At 39.7% G+C, this 20,149-nt stretch overlaps 1 protein-coding gene across 1 annotated transcript in view; it reads left to right on the top strand.

Annotated features, from left to right (window-relative positions):
- Positions 1-2,452: 2,452 nt before the first annotated feature.
- The window catches only part of LOC130203691 (zinc finger protein 385C-like), a 39,229-nt gene continuing 21,532 nt past the window's right edge, over positions 2,453-20,149 (top strand). Inside the window, exon 1 of the mRNA XM_056430055.1 lies at positions 2,453-2,726. Coding sequence (XP_056286030.1) covers positions 2,453-2,726 — 274 coding nt within the window. The remainder of the gene's footprint in view (positions 2,727-20,149) is intronic.

The raw sequence follows: 20,149 nt of genomic DNA, 5'->3' as shown, positions 1-20,149 counted from the left end.
TTGATTTCAGCTTCATCAAAGATGTGCTGGAAATCCAACCTGCAGTTTAATATAAATGCCACTGTGTAATCGTTTTAGTAATAGTTGGAATGTATTAACATAAAATATACCTTTTGTAATTTTCAAATGAGACTTGATCTAATGCACTATTCTGTGTTAAATGTTTTTCTCCGTGTTAAGATCAACCTTTAAACTCATACTTTATGCACAAAATGACAATTTGTATTACATTAGATTAGATTTTACTTTATTCATCCCCAGGGGGAAATTATGTGAAGCAGCAGCAAACATGTTTCCAAATATACAATGCAAAATATAATGAAATAGCAGGGCACAATATATCATTCCCTCACCACTTTTTGACCTTAAATTCTTCAAGAAAAACTTTAGTTTCACTCCACTGTGAATGGAAAATCTAAATTTAACCAAAAACTGAGTTAATCTTTCTTAAATTGTGGTAAATGGAAGCCTCGGTGCACACAACCTCGGTGCACACAACTCGTGCAGAAGTTTCATGTATCCAGTGTACTCAATACTTCCAGAAGTCGTGCGTTTTTGCTAAAGTCTTGCTATTTCAAACCCTCGCACCACTAGCGCCTCCTGCACGGAGAAGCGTGAGGCGGTCGTGGTGAAGAGTGTTCGCGCCATAGCGGAGGACTGAGCTGCTTTCCAGGTGCCAGACAGGCAGAGAAGCTGTGGCTGTGTTACAAAGTGCCAACAGAAACCAGCAGCTGGCGGCCAACTTGTTGTTTCGTAACGGAGCCGTCAGGTGCCAGCTCGACTGGAGCTGACCAGATAAAGATGACGGGTGGCTCCGAGTGTGATGGAGGGTTTACACGTAAACCAGTGTCCCAAGAACTGACAGGAACGCCTCAAAGATGACGAAACTGACTTCTGGTACTTTTACCCTCCGTTTCAGCTGTGAATTGAGGGGGCCGTGTTGATGCAAACCTCCTTAAAGAGGTAAACAGCCCACACCTCCCTCTGACTGACTGTCAATACTGTTCTGTGATGGCAGAGCATTTACCGGTAAAGGACTTTGGATCCAAGAGCAAAAGTCTGAGTTGTTATCCGGCAAACAGCCAGAGAGTAAGATCATATTTGTGTCTCGGCCTCCGGCTTGTTTGGCCAGGAAAATGATCATGAATCGCCGTATTTAAAAGAGAAAAATAAAAAAAAGAAAGCAAGAAAGGAAAACAATCACATACCTGCATATAATGCTACTTGGTGATCAATGAAATCAAAAAGTTCTGACCCAGTCAAGATTGTTTCCTCCATCAGTTGATCCACCGAAAATGTAATTTCTTCTTCTGGACATTTGGATGGCCAAAAATAAGCAATTTGAAAACGTCAATTTTGGGATTGAGAACTGGATTTTCTGTGAAAGTACAGCTGGTGAACAACATTTACATAACATCATAACATACATAACATAATATATAACATAATTACTGGTCCATATTACAGCAGAGGTACATTAATATATATTTGTCGTTTTTTTTTACACCTAGTTGAAACTCTCGTGTCCCCTGTCCAGTGCGAGGCTGTTGAATAACATAATTTTAATACTCATGGAGATGAGCTGCAGCTTTGAAGTCCACGCTGCTTGTCGGAGGCTGATGAATTCCTGTGAACACATTTCCCTTTTCACTTTCATCTCTCCAACAGTCAAATTGAATTTTCCGAACGGCAAAGATTTTCCCTCGTGGAGGCTCCTTATTGGTGGAGAGCTGCATTTAGCGAGGCGGAGGATAAGAATGCCCGGCTGCATGAGGACTTAACTGATGCCATTATCATGTGAACCGCACCAAAACAAAGACTCCAGCTAGACTTTGGGTGACATTTCCACATTCTCAGCAGAGCTCGCCTTATAGCTGCAGATTGATTTATGCTGTCAGTCTGCCACAATCGCTCAGCCATTACAGGTATTAAGGCGATGTGCTCGCACAATGGGACAAATGTCGCTTTGTGTACCCCGAGAATCGGCTTTTATTATCTGATAAATAAAGAGAAGCTGCAACAAGAGATTTATCTACAGATTGTGCTAGCCTCGGTTGTAATGCTGTGATGGGTGCCAGAGAAAGGCCAATCTTTTTAGCGGATGCATGTTTTAGGGCTGGATTATTCTAGAAAAGACGTGGTATACTGTCCCTTTTTAATAGGACGACATAGAAGTTTGTAGATAAATCCGAGTGATGAGCATCTTTTGTCTTCCTTGGTAATCCCTCTGTTTGGTCCAGTGAAATATCAAGCACTATGATGTGGGTGTACACACTGCAGTTTGGATCACACTCAAGAAAAAGACCAAGACTACCTTCTCTGAATGCAGCCACGCTGCTCTGTTGCCCCCCTGTGGATCCTTTAGCAACATGCATTTTAAAGAAATGTCTCACCGTATTGTGTCTACATCACATGAATCGCGAACACTTGGCGAATTTGACTTTCTCCAGGTATGAAGCCTCCAAGGAGCCCCGACCGGCCGGACGGCAGCGGTCCTCCCAAGAGTCCGGAGGGACAGGAGGAGGACGTAGAAGAGGGAGATGAGGAGGAGAGGAAGGCGGCAGCAGTGCACAGGGCCAAACGTGAGCGCCGTCGAGGCAGCAGCAGTGCCACGATGTGCCGGGTGTGCAGCAGACAGCTGAATTCTAACGCCCAGGCCCAGATCCACTACAGAGGGAAGACACACCAGAGGAGGCTGAGCCGACTGGCAAAGGTCGTCAGCACAGGTGAGGACTGAGGATGCCCCGACGCGATCGTCTCTCGACTGATGTCACCTACCTGTGCGAAAGTTGATTTTCCTGCTGATTTACTGTAGATTATGAAAAGTATTTGGTTTAAGATTAAGACTGGCCCTGAAAAGTAGCGACAACAAAACTATGAACTTTATTATTACCTTCGCATTGAAAATGCGGAAGGTAATGTTTTGATCGCCGTGTATTTATTTATTTATTTATGTATTTATTTGTATGCGTGTTACTCGCATAACTAAAAAAGTATTAAACCGAATCACATGAAATTTGGTGGGATGATTGGTTATTATCAGGGGACCATTTGATTAGATTTTAGGATCGATCGGGTCAAAGGTCAAGGTCATGAAAAGGTCAAAATCTTCTTTTTACCATAGCGCGGTCAATTTTTATCCAATTGGCATGCAACTAATGCCAACATGTTCATAATTCAATGCCCAATCTTGTGATATGCGAAGGTATGCGCTCGACCGAGTGCCCGTTCTAGTTTGGGTTTGTAAACGTATCCTACTCCAGCTGCCGGGTACATCGCATATCTTCTCAACTTTTTAGAGATATTTCTGTCAAAGAAATGTATGTTAAAACTTTTTAAAGGGGAGAAAAAGATTCCTGTTGACAGAAACAAGGCTAAAAAGATTTATTTCATATTTAATTTAGAGCTGGGCCTTATGAAGCAAATCAAATCATATTATTGCAACGATATTGTAGGTTTTGATGCTTTCGTAAAACAATTTACACAATGAGATCTTTTACAAATAATCATCCGTAATGTGGATGTAATGACAATGTGGGTAAAGGCACATAATAGAGCAACTAAGAGTCTGTTGTGTTCAGAAAATTATATCACTTTCCTCTAATGCAGCCTTTAAATCCAGGAACACTTATGCCATATTATAATATTATAATATTGCAATATCCAACATCTAAGACAATATCTTGTTCCAGAAAAGGCAAATGAAGTGGAACTTTTTTTATTTTTTCACTTAGCCCGTTGTTAAGTTTTTTTAGGCTGTAGCAGTTTATTCTGTACTTCAAAAGTGAGAGCATGAGCTTTAGCAGCAATCGGCAACTAATGCCAAAATGTTCATAATTCAATGCCCAATCTTGTGATATGCGAAGGTATGCGCTCTACCGAGTGCCCGTTCTAGTTTAACATGTGATAGTCCTCCAGCAGCCTCTACGTACCCTGATAGCTAACACAACGTGTTACTTGTTACCAACTGACATAAACAAACACCTCAGTCACAATATTGTAAATGTTCATATTATTCAAACCACGAGGAGCTGTTACGTATTCAGTATATTTACTATTCCAGAGTAAATATACTGAATAGTGCCCCTCGCAATTTACAAGCACTTCCTCCTGCACACCTGTTTTGATGACGAGGGGCCATTAATCACCTTCCCTCACCACCACCTGTGTCACTCTGCCACAGTGACCCGCTTGATCAATCAACACTCAGAAAATAAAAGCCTCTAATGAACAACTGGCCAATAAGATGGCACTTTTTAATGTTGATTTATGAGGCTGTCTCTCTCCGTTGGCTCGCCACACATAGCTGTTTCAATCCAACGCAGGACATGAAATGAAATTTATACCATATCCATTGTTTAATTTCTCCCTCACTTCAACCACATCAGAATGTTATTGACTATTCCTGTGTCAGATAATAGCTTTTGCAGATCATCATTCATACTTAAAAATGTGAGACTGATCCAGAGCACAAGCCAATTTTGTCATGTATTTATCTACCTTGTATTTTAGACTTTTTTCGGTCTTTGCTGCTCAAAGAGGCTTTTCTGTGAATGTTAACTTCTGTTCCATCAAGTGAATAAGAGTGACTGGTGACACTCTCTATAGGGTGGAAGTACGTTCCGCAGGGCAACCGCAGAAGTTAGCGCTGCACCAGTTGTTTTCGACAAAAAAGCCAATTGGAAAATATTGTGGGGGAAAAGGCTCTGTGGAAAACACAAGTTTAGAATACGTACACATTTTGTTCAGCAAGATAATCATCGCAACCATACACCACTTTTAGTGGATGCAATCAACAGAAGTATGATGCTCATGTTGGGCTGGAAACAACCTGCACCCGGTCAAATGAAGCCAGTAAACACACTGAGGCTGTAAAGGCAAAGTTGTCGGCCTGATGACATGTTGTCGTGTCATTTGGCCACTTGTTAGCATTTTTTAAGACACTTAAAAGCTTTAAATCTACTGGCATATTTCATATTGTAGATCAAAACGTTAAAATATCCTAAGCTTGTGCTAACCACAGACATTATTTGTTCCTTCTTATCAAAAACCCATTAAAAGAAATCCGTAGACTTTAAGATGAGGAAATCTGAAGTGCAAAAACTAATTTCCGGCTTTTAGGACTCCTTCCTGCAGCACTCTATCGTGCACTTATTACCAGTTTTGGACACAGCCAGGACTTTCACTGCCAGGGGAATTATCAATTCCAAATTGGGTGAAAATGTGAAAAAGATGAAGACATATTATTTATGATTGGAGACATCTTCTAATAATACATCAGAAGAAAAGCCAATATCAGAAAGAACAGAGTGGTCCTAGACTATAGCTAGTTTATGTATTGTATATATATATATATGTATATGTGTATATATATGTATATATATATATGTATATTTATATATATATATGTATAAATATATATGTGTATCTATATATATACCGCAAATCTGGTAATTGTTATCATGCAAAAATATTGTCCACAACATAAATGTTACTTTGTCTCTAAGAATCGGATTTAGGTCATACTCCAACGCACACAAATCTGGATTTTTATATCCACATGCCATCGACAGGCGACATGCAGCTCTGTGCAGTGGTTTCCTCTGTGATGATAAACTCAACACCATTTATTTATTTATTCATTATTATTATTACTCATGGTCCTTCAACATTTCCCAGAAGTAAAAACACATTGTAAGTAATAAAACAAATGGTATTTGAATGTCATTGGACTCCCTGGAACCTGCTATTAAAATATATTGCTGTTAGCTCGTTTGTGTCCGCATTGTGATCGGATGTCACCATATTTTATATATATTTTTATTTTCAGTCTGCATAAGGGCCGTTTTAGGTACACTTTGTCACTTTTCCCTTGTCCATTAAACACAATGCATACTCAAAACCTGCATAATGTATGGAATTGGGTCACAGCTTATGTCTGATAGTGTTGATAGCTGTTGCCCATCATTTAGACTGCATTGCCATATTTATTTGACTGAAGGGATTTATTATCTGAAGAACCCATACGAGTGTCACCGCAATATGAGCGTGTGAATGTGACCTCTATTCTGCTCCAGTTTGCAGGCTAGACAGCAGGGAACAACTCGGATATAAATGCTGCCCTTACGGACACATTTATATAAAACGTGGGTTGTGTAAGAAATACTTATACGTATACTACTATTTTAAAAAACACATTTATATAGAGAACCCTTTTTGAAAAAAGAGCATTTATTTATATTTTTTAGTGTAGGGCATAGAAAAAAATTCATGTTTATTGTTCATCACTGCATGCCTTTGATCATGCACATGGGTTGAGAGGTTAGACATCAACAGCATCAGCACCGACAGCGTTTAAACACCCAGCTGGCTGCAGGCCACACATGTCAGAGCCATCTCGTCCAATAATTGATAGTTGATGAGGCTCGCTCATGGGCAGCTTGTGTCCCTCAGGGTGAAGGGCCTCTCGTTTCCTCACATGGGGCACAGTGATTTCACACCGGCAATGTTTGAACTGGTTAAATGAACCCTTCAGTGTTTCATCCTTTTGTTTGGGTTGTTGTGAAATTGACAATACCACAGTCAAACAGCTGCCAGCCCTAACAATGGCTTTGAAATGGTTTTATGTCAACCATCAACAGGAAAATAGTCCGTGAATCATCTTTTTAAAGACGGACCGCTTAATTTATTGAGGTGTCCTGTACTTCGTCAAATTTGAAGCTGTAACGTATGTTTAAAACAAGTATTTTTATTATAGGTAAATAGCGAGATAAATAGATAGATAGGTAGATAGATATTATAAATCAGACAATTTCATAATAGTAATTTTTTATTTTAAACAATGTCTCTCAAGCCATTCTCTCTGCCTGTTTCAAAGAAGAGAGAAGAAAAAGAGGACGAGCCAAGTCAAATAAGTTGACTCGATGGAACCATTCTAATAATACTCATTCCCTCCCCACAGCTGAACTAGCATTCCCTTTATTTAGTCGCACGAAGTGATTGCTGAAATATAAAGCGATTTTAATAGGGTGCTTCTCACTGGGGGCCCTTTTGAAAAGAGAACGGACCAGAGCAGTTCCCCTTCCTGCACTCAAAACTAAGCTGATGAGCCACTGTGGAGTCGTTTCAGTCCAGAAGTTATGGTTTCCAACTTTTCAGTATGATCTGTGTTTGTGTGATGCTTATAAACTCACATGAAAGTGCCTTGTCTGAAATGCTTTAGTGTGCCTCAGATGTAAAGGGATTTTAAAAAGGTAAATGTGCCTAATTCAGCACCAGGTAAAGATAATAGCCCCTCTCGGATATACACACCTTTATGTTAATCTGTTGGTTTAAAAAAAGAACACAAACTTTTGTCGTTAATTTCTGCGTTAACCTCTGAGTCCCATGAAATGACCAATCTGAGTGTCACGTCTACAACAACACTGTCCTAAAGATAGCACTCCTCCAAATGATTACCTTCGCATTGAAAATGCGGAAGGTTATGTATTGATCGCCGTGTATTTATTTATTTATTTGTATGCGTGTTACTCGCATAACACAAAAAGTATTAAACCGAATCGCATGAAATTTGGTGGGATGATTGGTTATTATCCGGGGACCATTTGATTAGATTTTGGGATCAATCGGGTCAAAGCTCAAGGTCAAGGTCATGAAAAGGTCAAAATCTTCTTTTTACCATAGCATGGTCAATTTGTATCCAATTGGCATGCAACTAATGCCAAAATGTTCATAATTCAATGCCCAATCTTGTGATATGCGAAGGTAAGCGCTCTACCGAGTGCCCATTCTAGTTGTTGATGTTTTACAGTGTTTTTAATGTTGCCTGGGAGGAGGTACAACCTTAAAGGTTAAAGTCAGGCAAAAAAAGGTTATTGTGCTCAGTTAATATCACAGATTACATGACATAACATCATTTCCATCAAGATTACCGTTTTTCTTGGATTCTATTTTTTCAAATTTAGACTGTTCAAACACACAAACCCTGTCAAACTGGAAAATTAAGCCTTTCTTTCTCCTGGAACAAAGCTTTCCCTCACAGATGTAACACCGATCCCTTTCTCAAGAGCTCCACTGCAGATTGACTCGATGCTTTTCATTCCTTGTCCTGTATACCGAACATACAGTACATACAGTACATGCCGGCGGCCACACACAGTAACGCACGTGTGTGCTGAAACATACTGTGTGAGAGTTTGAAATGGAATTTCTTATCAGCTGGAGTTTCGTGCTGCTTGGCCTCATTTCATATAGAGCAAAGTCTGCTGAGCAAAAAGCGGCCATTTTTAAGACGTCATTTAATCTGTCGTCGACGGCCATTCTGCACAGTTTGAAGGCCTGCAGGAAGGAGTGGAGCTGGAGACGGAGAGACAGAATAACAGGGGGGGGGGGGGGGGGGGACTTGGCTTGCTCACCATTTCCTAGTTTTTTGTGACTTAGCTGTTGCCATAGATGGCACCAAAACCCTCAGGGACTGGTTGTGTCATCTACAGGTCAGTGGAAGTCTGAGAAATCACCCAGAGAGCTGGACCTGAACTCTATCCCCACATCAATTAATTGAGGGTATTTTAGCTTGTCAGTTTGTGTGAGTTGTGTTAGTGAGAGCAGCATCCTGCATATGAAGACAGTCAGAATATTTAAATGCTTGAATACAAACATGAGGAAAGCTCGAGTAATCATTGTTGTGAAATAGTGGTTGTGTAGTAGGAAAACTATACGCATGTAGGCAATGGGCTGCGATACTGTTCAAATACAGTGAACGCATGTTGGGTCGTGAGATTTAGATTGAGAGCAAAGAGGCTTTGAATATCATTCCCCTCTCAGTTTCTATCTCCCTTTATCAAGTCGGCTATTTCCAGAAGTAACCTGACGTGTAAATCACCTAAAGCGTCCACATAGGTGAACAGAAGTATGCATAGTGAGTCCGCAGCTCGATGAAAGCGTGCTGTGTGGAGCCGACATGCAATCGCTCCGCTCGAGGCCGTCTCCCTGCACAATCATTTGAATGCAGAACCCTGAAATCGAGTGTATAACTGTCAGGATTCGTCAGTGTTGTGCTTCCACACCACACTTATTCAAGTGGACAAGGAGCCAGCCAGGAGCACACAGGGCAGACACAAGCAGTGTGTGTGTGTGTGTGTGTGTGTGTGTGTGTGTGTGTGTGTGTGTGCCTATGTCTATGTTGACAACACTTGTATATGACATTTGGTTTCAGGGGACAGACTATAAGAATAATTGTGTTTATTTGAGGTGATTATAGCGACTGTGGAATGAATAACAATGCATCGAGGGCCTGACCTCCCCAGCGGTGCGTCCATGTCTTTGTTGCCTTCACAAATATCCAACGATGTGCTTATGGAACGAGTCGAGTTCTCAGATGCAACTCTGCGTCTCTGCAGTGAATCCATATTTAAGAGTCCATGGGGAAGCTGGACACAAGCTCTAAGACGTTCTCAGATCATTTTTACGCAGTCAAATATTTGTGAGAGAGAGAGAGAGAAACTAGTTGGAATAGTTGTTAAACTACTTTTTTTTTTCTTCGTATAGTGTATTGAGTTTGACCATAAATGAATATACTTCATTCCTTTTTCCAAGGTAACGCAGGTGAGCCCATTGCTGTCACACATTGCAACTCAAAGAGCCTTTGGAGGTGAATGTCACAGAGACACGCTCTGCTCGGCAGTGTGTTCATACAGTAATCATTCAAAAATGTGTCCGCAAAATGAGCGAGCTATTAGATGAACAATAATTTCTCCCACCTGCTCATTCAAATAAACACTCTGCTGGAGTTTCACGCTGCCGGTTGCCTGATCTCAAATAGTTTGAAATTAGCGTTTAGTATGGAAACAGCTGCACTATCAATATGTTAAGCGTCCATGACTTATATTTGTGTAACTCGTTACAGAGCTATAACCCTCTTCTGCATGGAAGCATTGGAAGATGGACTTCTACTGATAATGTGTCGAAAAGATGGATGAAAATGCCTTTATAAGAAGTATAATATATTTGCATGGAATTCACTGTACTTACTATCATCGATGGCAAATATAGATAATTCCTGGTTAAAGCATCTAATTATTTCAATTGAATGTGTGATGTGTGTGTGTTGCATGAGTGCTGAGATCTACACGACCTTACTAGTTTAGACCATTAAATATACATGTGGGAAATTGTAGCCCGCCAGAAACGTGACGCAACAAATGGACTATCCCAGTTTGAGAATAAATAGAGAAATAAATTCAAACCTACAATAATGCTTCATTAGAGATTCATGCAGTTTTCCAAAAATGTGTTTAAAAGGTGTTAAGTGAGACCGTGGCTCCATTCAAATTACAAGCAAATGTGGCAAAATCCACCCCAAAAAAATATGTTCCCTTGTGACACAGATCTGATTGGATCAGATTTATTTTCAATCAGATTTGGGCCACTTTCATGTGTGCTCCTGAATGTGATCATATCTCTGATCACTGGCAGTGTGAGAACGGTCATATGGATATGAATCCATGTGTTTCTCAGAGTCACAGAGTTCCTCTGCTAAACTCCGCCTCACGCTTCACTCCGTGGAACAATGATGTGAACCGCATCGTTAAGGCAGACGAGCATTATCTGGATAACATCAGTTAGTCCTGGAAGAACAAGAACAGGGGAGCAAAACAATCGAAATATTTACACGCGCGAGGATTTAAAATGCATGTTAAGGAACGTACGAGGGTCTCGAAAGGTTCCAAAATGTCATCAAGAAGAGAGAAAAAATTGTTTTATTCTTGTTATTTGATACAAAATACCTATCAGACAGATTGTGATGATGCTGAAAACATTTATTTCTATGAGTGTGATTAGGTTTTCATTTCCAACATGCTATAAATAGTCAATTTAATCTAGTTCCTGGTGTTCTCAGGTGATAAGATCACTACTAAAAACATCTGTATAACTGCATTATCATTATTATTATTATGCTGCTGTGGGGGTGACTTGTTGCCAATCGATGAAGGCGTCATGCATCGATTAGCTCCATGCCAAAGATAGAAAACCTTTTTATTCAGGAAGGAGTTTTTTGACTTTGTGTTAAATCACTGCTCCTTCCCTTTACAAAATGCATCTAGAATTACGTGAAATCATGTTGACTGAATGAGAAACCTTCTTATTTTAATTCAAATGTTGCGTAACTGTTGCCTGACTCTTCTCTACGTGTGCTAATATTACAAATTGTGTTTCTTATCAAAATACAACATGTCCTTTTAGGCACTCATGTGATCATCATCATCAGAAGCGACATGTCAAAATGTAAACGTGTATAAAATGAGAAACTCTGGGGGTTTGAACCTTCACAACACAAAACTGAGACTTTATGGAGAGAAACTGTGGATCAAATAAAATATGACTCCACTGCTGACTTTGGCTGAACCTTAACCCAGTGCTGTTTGATGATGATGGTGATTATAGCATTTACACTGAAGTGGTGGTGGAAAAAAATAATGATGATGTGCTGCATGATTGACTCAGGTATTCTTTGTTTGTTTGTTTTGTTTGTTTGTATTTTTTATTCAGTCAATCAAATCAAATACAATACAATATTATCCTATATAATATACAAAAGAGAAAGACTGAAAAGGTATAGGTAGAAGCAAAAAAATGCTTATAAATTCCTATCCTAAATTGAAATCAAAATAAATCAGAAAATTAATATAAAATAAAGAAGAAAATAAAACAACAACAAAAAAACAACAATAAACAAAATAAAAAACAAAATATATTTATTCCATATTAATACGTTTTTAATTACATTTATAACTCTCAAGAATTGTTTTATAAATAATTCCCTTGAAAACCAAAAAGGAGTTCACCATTCTTACATCCATTTCAACATTATTCCATAATTGGACTCCTACAACACAAATACATCTTCTTTTAATCCCTTTTTTAGCCTTTTGTACCGTGAACTTACAAACATCTCTCAAATCATATTTACACATGTATTGAAAATAAACTTTGTCCACAGTCTGGCAGCGACTTTGCTTTAGCTCTGTACATTGTCTGCATTATTTTATAATAAACGGATTGAACGCTCTGCACTCAACCTATTGGACATGTAAACAGGAGCACAGAAAGCATTTATTCTCATCAAATAGGAGCTTATTGCAGTCAATCAGCACAAAGACCGGACCGCAGCGTCTGACGTGAACATGTAAGCTGTATCGTTTGGATGTGGACCGAAAGCTTTTAAATGTCTTCTAGCTTTGTGCCCACGGTGTTGAGAACTCGTGGAGAAGCACAGCTGCATTTTACGCATGGACTGTGAGCAGAATAGGAACGGATTGATGAATTAGTATATCATTGTTGTCAAGTAATCGCAGGAAGCCAATTACATTTTAATGTCCTAAAGGAAGCATGCAGCCGTGAACCCTGAATAGAAAATGGAGCTGGGAAGAAGAAGAACAACAATAGAGGGAGAGAGGTGGGATGTTCATGTCAGCCAGTCCCATGCCAGCTCTCTCTCTCTCTCTTTTGCTCTCTCTCCCCCCCCACTCTCACTCACTCTCTCCTACATACTCATGCACACAGACGAAGACACACTTGCGCTTCAGACTCTCTCACCATCGCACTCTTAGCCTCTTTTTCCTCCTCCGCCGTTTCTCTCCTCCGTCTCTTAAAGGGCAGCGCGATCGGCGGAGCGCGACCCTTTTTAATTGAAGCACATACGCGCGTGCGTTCTTCAGCTGCGGCAGTTTGGCCCACGGCCAAGATGTGCGGTTGACCGAGGAAGAAGCTCACACCTCCGTTAGAGAATCAAAGTGGATGGAAAGATAGAGAAATACGGAGAAGGTTATCTGCGAGGAGGGACTTTTTTCTTCTTCTTTCTTCTTTTTTGCTCAACTTCTCTGATGGGAGTTAAACTGTCAGCAGGAGCCTGAGTCAAATACAGAAGAAAGTGGCGAGCAGAGGACTCACAAAACACGTGGACATGGTGTTCGGTAAGACCGTTTGTTTACTCTTACGTTATGTGTCAGTGCCACTTTGGGAATTTATGGGAATGCAATCGTCTTGAGGTTGTGTTCGAACTCCCCTGTCAACGTGTGATATACAACAGTGAGTCCCCATCGTTGCTCAAGGGCAGGCTCAGCCTCCCGCCTGCCATCTGCCCTCTTTCAGTTCCCCTGCATCCACACGAGTCCCTCGCCTGTTTGTTTTTCTAATTGACCTCTTTTGATGAAGCCAAGTGTGGAGTTCAGACCGACACACCACTGTGGCTCCCAGATGTGTCGAGTCATTCTAAAGCCACACAAGAGCCGCGTTGATATCTCTGCGCAGATTGCTGGCAATTATGTCTTTGCCTCCCGAGGGAAATATGCCCAGATTAGCTCGCATAATTGGAACCTGTTAAAGATAAATGCAGTGTGGGGATTAAAACCTAAATACATTCTACTAAGGAGCAAAATGCTGTTTGCATTTGTTTTTTTTATGAATTTAGAACTACTTTTAACCATTTTTATTTACCAGCACCTGTTGGTACATATATAGTTCATTGTTTGACCTCTACATAAATGGATGAAAATTAAAGAGTAAACAAGAATTTACCGTGAATGTGTGGTAGATATGGTAGAGCTGTGATGATTAATCAGCATCTATTGTGATAATCTATTAATCCTTTCAGTCACTTTTCAACACTAGGTAGCAGATGTTCTGCCTGTATCTGTTTTATCTCTTAAAATGGATTGCCTGTTGTGGTTTGGACTGTTGATTGGATAAAACAATTTATACATTCAACCTGGCCTCTGGTGGGTTTTGATGGGCAGATTTCAATATTTTATAGAGAAACAATTGAGCGAGAAAATAATAAGCAGATGAACCCAGAATTAAATAAATTCAGTTGCAGCCTTAGATAAAGGTTTGTGTTTTTCATTTTAGATTTTACATGAGACAAATGTTATTGTCGTTATTATACAATGAGGATGCGGGAGAATGGTAATGTATTATCTCCGAATGTTAACATATAGCACAGGTTTAAATTATGTGTAAACGTTTGCATTTTGTGATATACTTCAGTGGTTTATGTACACACTGCACCGTGTGCCTGGAAAAAAACTCCTAAGAAGTGTCTGTGTGGCAGCTCTGGAAGCTTTCTTCTTTAAATGGCAGATTAGATAGATCAAAGGGAAACAGTTGGAGGAGAGATAACTGTAGAGTTGTGCCTGGTGGCCATGCTGCAGCTGTTCCATCCCCCCACCCCCCCTCCTCATCAAGAGCTGCGTGTGGAGGCTGCAGCGACAGCCTATGTATATACATCTTATCCTCTGTTCAGTATAACACGCAAGAGATGTAATGATGTGTAAACATCCTAGAATAACATGCATTTCTGCAGCTTTGAGATTTATATTTGTGTTCACTTGTATTGATGGGTAGTAGACATACAATACTATGTAGCACAGCAGCAATTACAATCCTGTAATAGCACATTACCAGATCTGTTTCCATGAATAATACCACATGACGCAGGTAATTGCGTGTTCAGAGGTGCACGGCACAATTGCACCACAATAATGGAAAATAACTGCATCCAGTAAGACACCTACAATCTAAGTGCTACATGGTTGTTTCACGTTTGGATCTTTGTTGGAAATGTTATTTTAGCTATTTTCAAAAACCTAATATTGCAAATCGCTCTATAATACAATAGTAAACATGAAAAGGTGAACTAATATGATTAAATGAAACTGGGGAATACAACAAGACACAAAATAATTAATGCATACACATTTGGTTGAAATAGGAAATACTATTTGTTAAAAATAGACATAAACAGGTTAAAATGATCAAACACAACTTTAAAAGAATAATTTTCAACTAAGATTTATAACAAATGCATTTATTATGACATTGTGAAATAATTTGTTCCAGTATTTGGGGAACATTGTCCTTTCCGTTGAGTGATTAGCACTCTGTTCCTCCTCCTGTTGTACTCTATTGTCATTTCTAACCAATGCTGTAAAATGCTAACATGTTAATTTAAAGAGATTACAAAAAATGGGTTGTGATTACAATAAATATATAATCATAATGAGTGACACAGGCAAAGCCCTCCTGTGCATTCTCATAATAAAATGCTTTCTGCCACCAGCACACATACAACATATGTATTATATGTCAGAGGTTAAAAACCACATAATTGCTTTAAATTACAACAAATGATGGTTGTATGATCAACTTGAAATATTTAATGCAGCGAAGCATGAAGCTGTTTAAATGGTTTGATTGCAACTGAAGTTTACTGTACATAATAAAGAAAAAAAATAGACTGTGTTAAATTGTCATGGTAATCATTATTATTATTATCATGTGAGGGATTTGGAAAAAGGTCTCTAGCTCGCTTCTCTAGAGAAGAGACAAACGTAGCATTGTTTATTAAAATACAGAAATAATCATGTAAGAAACAACAGACTCACAACATTTTCCAATTCTTTCTCAATGTATTTAATGTGTATTTATGCAGAGGGACCTTATAATTTATGATTACCTTATTTAACATAGAAATGTTTGCTAGTTTTTCAATTCAAAGGGAGTACATGTGAGGTAAAGTGATTCCAGTATCAGTAAATTGTTTACGCATATTTGGATTATCAGAATAATATTGTGAATTATCTCGGCCAGCGTAACCGTGACAGAAAATGTTCATATCGCCCCATGCCTATAGAACTCTAGCAAGCGTGATATTATGCTCCATCGAATTAAAGATGAGATAACTGTGTTCTGTGGGGATGGAGAGAGAGAAAAAAGGCAAGTGCTTATTTTTTTTATAATATGAGGGAGATATTTAACATGTTTGACGAGTCAGTTTGGGTGGGACTATTCATTTTCCTTCTGGGGCTCGAATTCACTATCCAGCAGCGTTAATGACTCATTATTCTAATCGCTGTATCGCACAGTATGTTTTAATTGCAATAGTGATGGTGCAGATTATCATAGAGAACTAATTTAATGATTCTACTGTACTCTTGAAATATGTATTCATTTATTTGTGCCGCAAAAGTATCTATAACACCTGTCATCAGTGCCTGCGGAGCCAAATTTGCAAGTCGAGTGTAAATCAAGTATGATATGCCGACATTATTTGTGTCTCTGATTATAACACAAACCACACAAACTGTCTGATTGTTACAGAATCCATATGTAACAGAAAAGCATTAGACAAAATCATTTTCTCATGTCACTATGTGAAAATAAAAATCCCTCCTACTTACTGTTACGTGTAAAGTAAGTTATATTTACGTCAACGGTTCAAAATAAAAAAAATGGTTGTATTGTGATAGACTGTAAACCTTAGAGTTGTAGGAAATGTTTCGATCCACCACCCGACTATAACACACTTACTCCCCTGTCATCTTTTGACAGAACTAGGTGTCATTATGTCTCTTTTATGACATCCTTTCATGGTAAGGGAACATTTCTTCCAATACACAGTTTGCTGTATTGGCTATTGAACACATTATTATTAATTTAGCAAATTCCCTTAATTTTTAGTACAGTATGCATACAATCTGAATGGATACATGTGGCATCCTGTCTAATTTCCGTGACTTTACACTTCCACCGTGCTAACAGAGACTGACAGCCCCAATCAGTCATTGTAGAGTGCTAATGGTGTGACTGAACCTGACTGGTAATCACTGTGGGAGCTCAGACACACACACACTTGTTTATCTCACATTGTATTGATTTACAGTCCCTCTCCCTACCATGTGCCATATGCTAAACACCAACCCTAACCGTAATGTAAATCCAATGTATTCTAATGCATTGTGATTATTGTACATATACTTGTATTTTACTTGTATCTTACTTCCCTATGTTTATAATAATCAATAGAGGCTACGCACGTGATGTCATCGCACCTCCATCTTGCTTTTACACTGAACACTTGAGTGCGACTGAAGTGTCACTATTTTTAGATTTGAGTTTTTGATGTCCAGAAGATTGGTATAATTAGTAGGACACTTTACATTGACTAATTGTCCAATTATATCAAAATTAGACACATTTTTATCTTAAGAAAATGCTTAATTTTCTTATTTGGATATGTGCATTTAAAAGGTGCATAATACGCATTAAATTAAAATCATTTGGATTCCCTCTCAGAGGCTCTCAACATGGCGATGCCTGAGCCGGTGGCACGTGGCGAACAGCGATAACGGTACAAACTATGACAAACGTGCGGAAAAAGATAACAGTGTTTATTTTCCTGAGGGGGAACTGGAGGATGTGTGCTACGCGCTCGGCGCCATCAGCTGTAACCACCGTAAGGGAGCAGTGCAGAGCGGCGTCCGTGAGCTAACCGGTGGGGCACGCTCACATGCACTCACATTGACTAAAAGAATACGTGATCAGTCATGTCAACAAACAAAGGAGAAGCTCGCATAACAACACATACAGAGGGTTAGCAACGTGGTAGATATTAACACATTATATCTTTACATAGAAAATAAATTGGTGCTATATATTAATGCTCTGAATGTCGTATATTGTTCCTTTAATCCGAATGATCGCACCTCTTCCGCTTGAATGATCCTGTATTTGAGCTGTTTTATATGAATCCGTAATACTCGTTTTGATCGTGGCATCATTGATTTCTAAAACATCAAAATATGAAGATTAATGGAAGGAATTTCTCTTTAAAATCATATCAAACTTCTAGTTGTACATGTAGAAACTGAGAGTGACTAACATCATGCATTTTTCCAAATGTGCCCTGGGAATGTACCTGCATGCCAAGACCAACTACATTAAGTATTTTTAATGGTTTAGACACATGCCATGGATTTCTGTTATTTTTGGGATTTGCTAAGAGCTCATGCAGCCTCAAGATATCTGGTAACCAGGACTGTGATCTCCGGGGGAGAGACGCCATGTGGGACTGTCTATTGGGCACGCAGAAAAGACATTGAATGGTTATTTCAGGATATTACAGATTTAATTAGCTGATCTCTAAGGTCTGAGAACAATACAGAATGGTGGAGATGCAGAGAAGAAGAAAAGGATTGAGCAAACCGATTTGAACTTGTTTTTTTCCCCTTAGATTTGACTCCAGGACCCTAGGCCTGCTAATTAAATGAGTGTTCCTAGTTTGGGAATGGTGGCAGTATCAACAGCAGCAATTAAACGTGTTTGCATTAGAAACACTCATAAATGAGCTGTTACAGTTTAGCAGCCCATCAAACAAGTTAATGGCTTTGTGAACAAACCCTTCAGGGTGAAAAGCAAAGGAAATGTTCACCTTGCATCATCTGTGTGAATCTGACCGCTGCACAGTCAGTGGTCTGCCTCCTCGAGAATACAACTCTGGAACTAATTTACCTTTAGGCAGCAAATCAAGGAATATGAACTGAAAAAAATGTTACAAAACTGCTTCCAAGCACTTTTATTTGCTAGAGAAAAACACTTCATGGACGCTCAGCCTATATCGTTTTGAGTGGTCGCTCTACGACAACAATAATTCCTAAATTATATTTAAAAACTAAACAAAAAAATGTATGTGCAGTTGCGCACCTGAATGAGCTGTGAGACACACCCCTCACCGATAGTAATAATAATAATACATTGATTTTATAAGGCGCCTTTCAAGGCACTCAAGGTCGCCGTACAACATATTTAAAAATGGACACAATTAAAAAGCAGAACAGTTAAAAAGCAGAACAGTCTGCAGCAGAGCAACCAAGAGGGGAACATGTCAGGCATAGGCCTGCCTGAAAAGGTGAGTTTTGAGGTGAGTTTTGAATAAAATGATAGAGTCAATGTTTCTGGTGTCAGGGGGGGGGGAGCGGCTGAAGGCTCGTGACCCCATGGTGGACAGACGAGCTGGGGGGACAGTCAGGTTGATGGAGGAGGCAGACCTGAGAGACCGGGTGGGGATGTTGATTTGGAGGAGGTGAGACAGGTATAGTGATATATAAAGAGCAATATTATATTCTTTAAGTCATTTAACCATTGGGGACTGTGGAGGACACTGGCACCGATGCTCCTTCCACATCCTTCAAACAGGAGATGTTAGCTCGTTGCTCTGCTCTCTGAATCCCGCTGTCTATGTACACTTTGAGGACTAGTGCAATGGTTAGTCAAAAACGTTCCTTGGATATGTAACAACCGAGACTATTTCTAATTTTTGACATGCGTGAAGTTGGCTTTGCAGTATATCTAACAGCTGCTGACTGAGGACATTTTCTTTGTCCTTGAGAATTAATCTCTCTGTTGAGTGGTGACAAACGATCGAGGTCAATTGGTACAGAAACTCTTAAATGGTTTAAATGTTGCACACACTTCAATGTAATATACCACAAGCAGTCACACTCACACACTCAAACTACACACCGTCAGCAAAATAAATTCACGTTTTGGTATTTGCGGAAATATTGAACCTCCGTATCCGGCGACGTGCCTTGAAAATCAAGCGGAAAATGTAACACCTGCTGAAATATGCAGCTGTTAAGAGACATGACATTGCCCCAAAAATGTTGACTACAAATTCTAGTGCTCTCTATTCGGATCCCTGCAATACACGGTCATGATGTCTGCATAGTTAGGTTAGCCGCAGCGAAGTATGGAAGATTTGAGTGTTGATACTCTCAGCCATGAACTTCTTCTTCAGGTTTACCCAACATGATGCCGTGAATAGGATTACATTTTCCTTCCAAGCATTTCATGAAGTGAGCAGAGGTGTTACCGCTAGGTAAGAGTGGCCATGTTTTCAAACCCCCAAACGAGGCCCCTCAAGTGTGCCAAATGTTCACGCACACACGCAAGCATTGTCGTGGTTGGAGGCATGTAAAACGCCCCCTGCTGTGATGCATGTATTCGACGGCTGGCGCTGGCGTTTTCCCTGCAGAAATAGGTAGCAACAGTGCTACGTCCCGGTTGAAACCGGCACTTATGTTTGGCTGTCTCAGTGTGATCTTTTGCATCAGCGTTTCCATTATGCGTGACAGAAAAATGTAGTGTGTGCAGAATGCAGCATTTTTGCAAAGGAAGGAGTAGAGCTGGAGTTATCGTTGTCGCGTCTTCGATTTTGTCATCAGAGGGTGTGTGTGTGTGTGTGTGTGTGTGTGTGTGTGTGTGTGTGTGTGTGTGTGTGTGTGTGTGTGTGTGTGTGTGTGTGTGTGTGTGT

This window comes from Pseudoliparis swirei, chromosome 13 (assembly GCF_029220125.1).
Source record: "Pseudoliparis swirei isolate HS2019 ecotype Mariana Trench chromosome 13, NWPU_hadal_v1, whole genome shotgun sequence".
Lineage (NCBI taxonomy): Eukaryota > Metazoa > Chordata > Actinopteri > Perciformes > Liparidae > Pseudoliparis > Pseudoliparis swirei.
The sequence above is the reverse complement of the archived record's forward strand: the minus strand, read 5'-3'. Positions and strand labels throughout refer to the sequence as shown.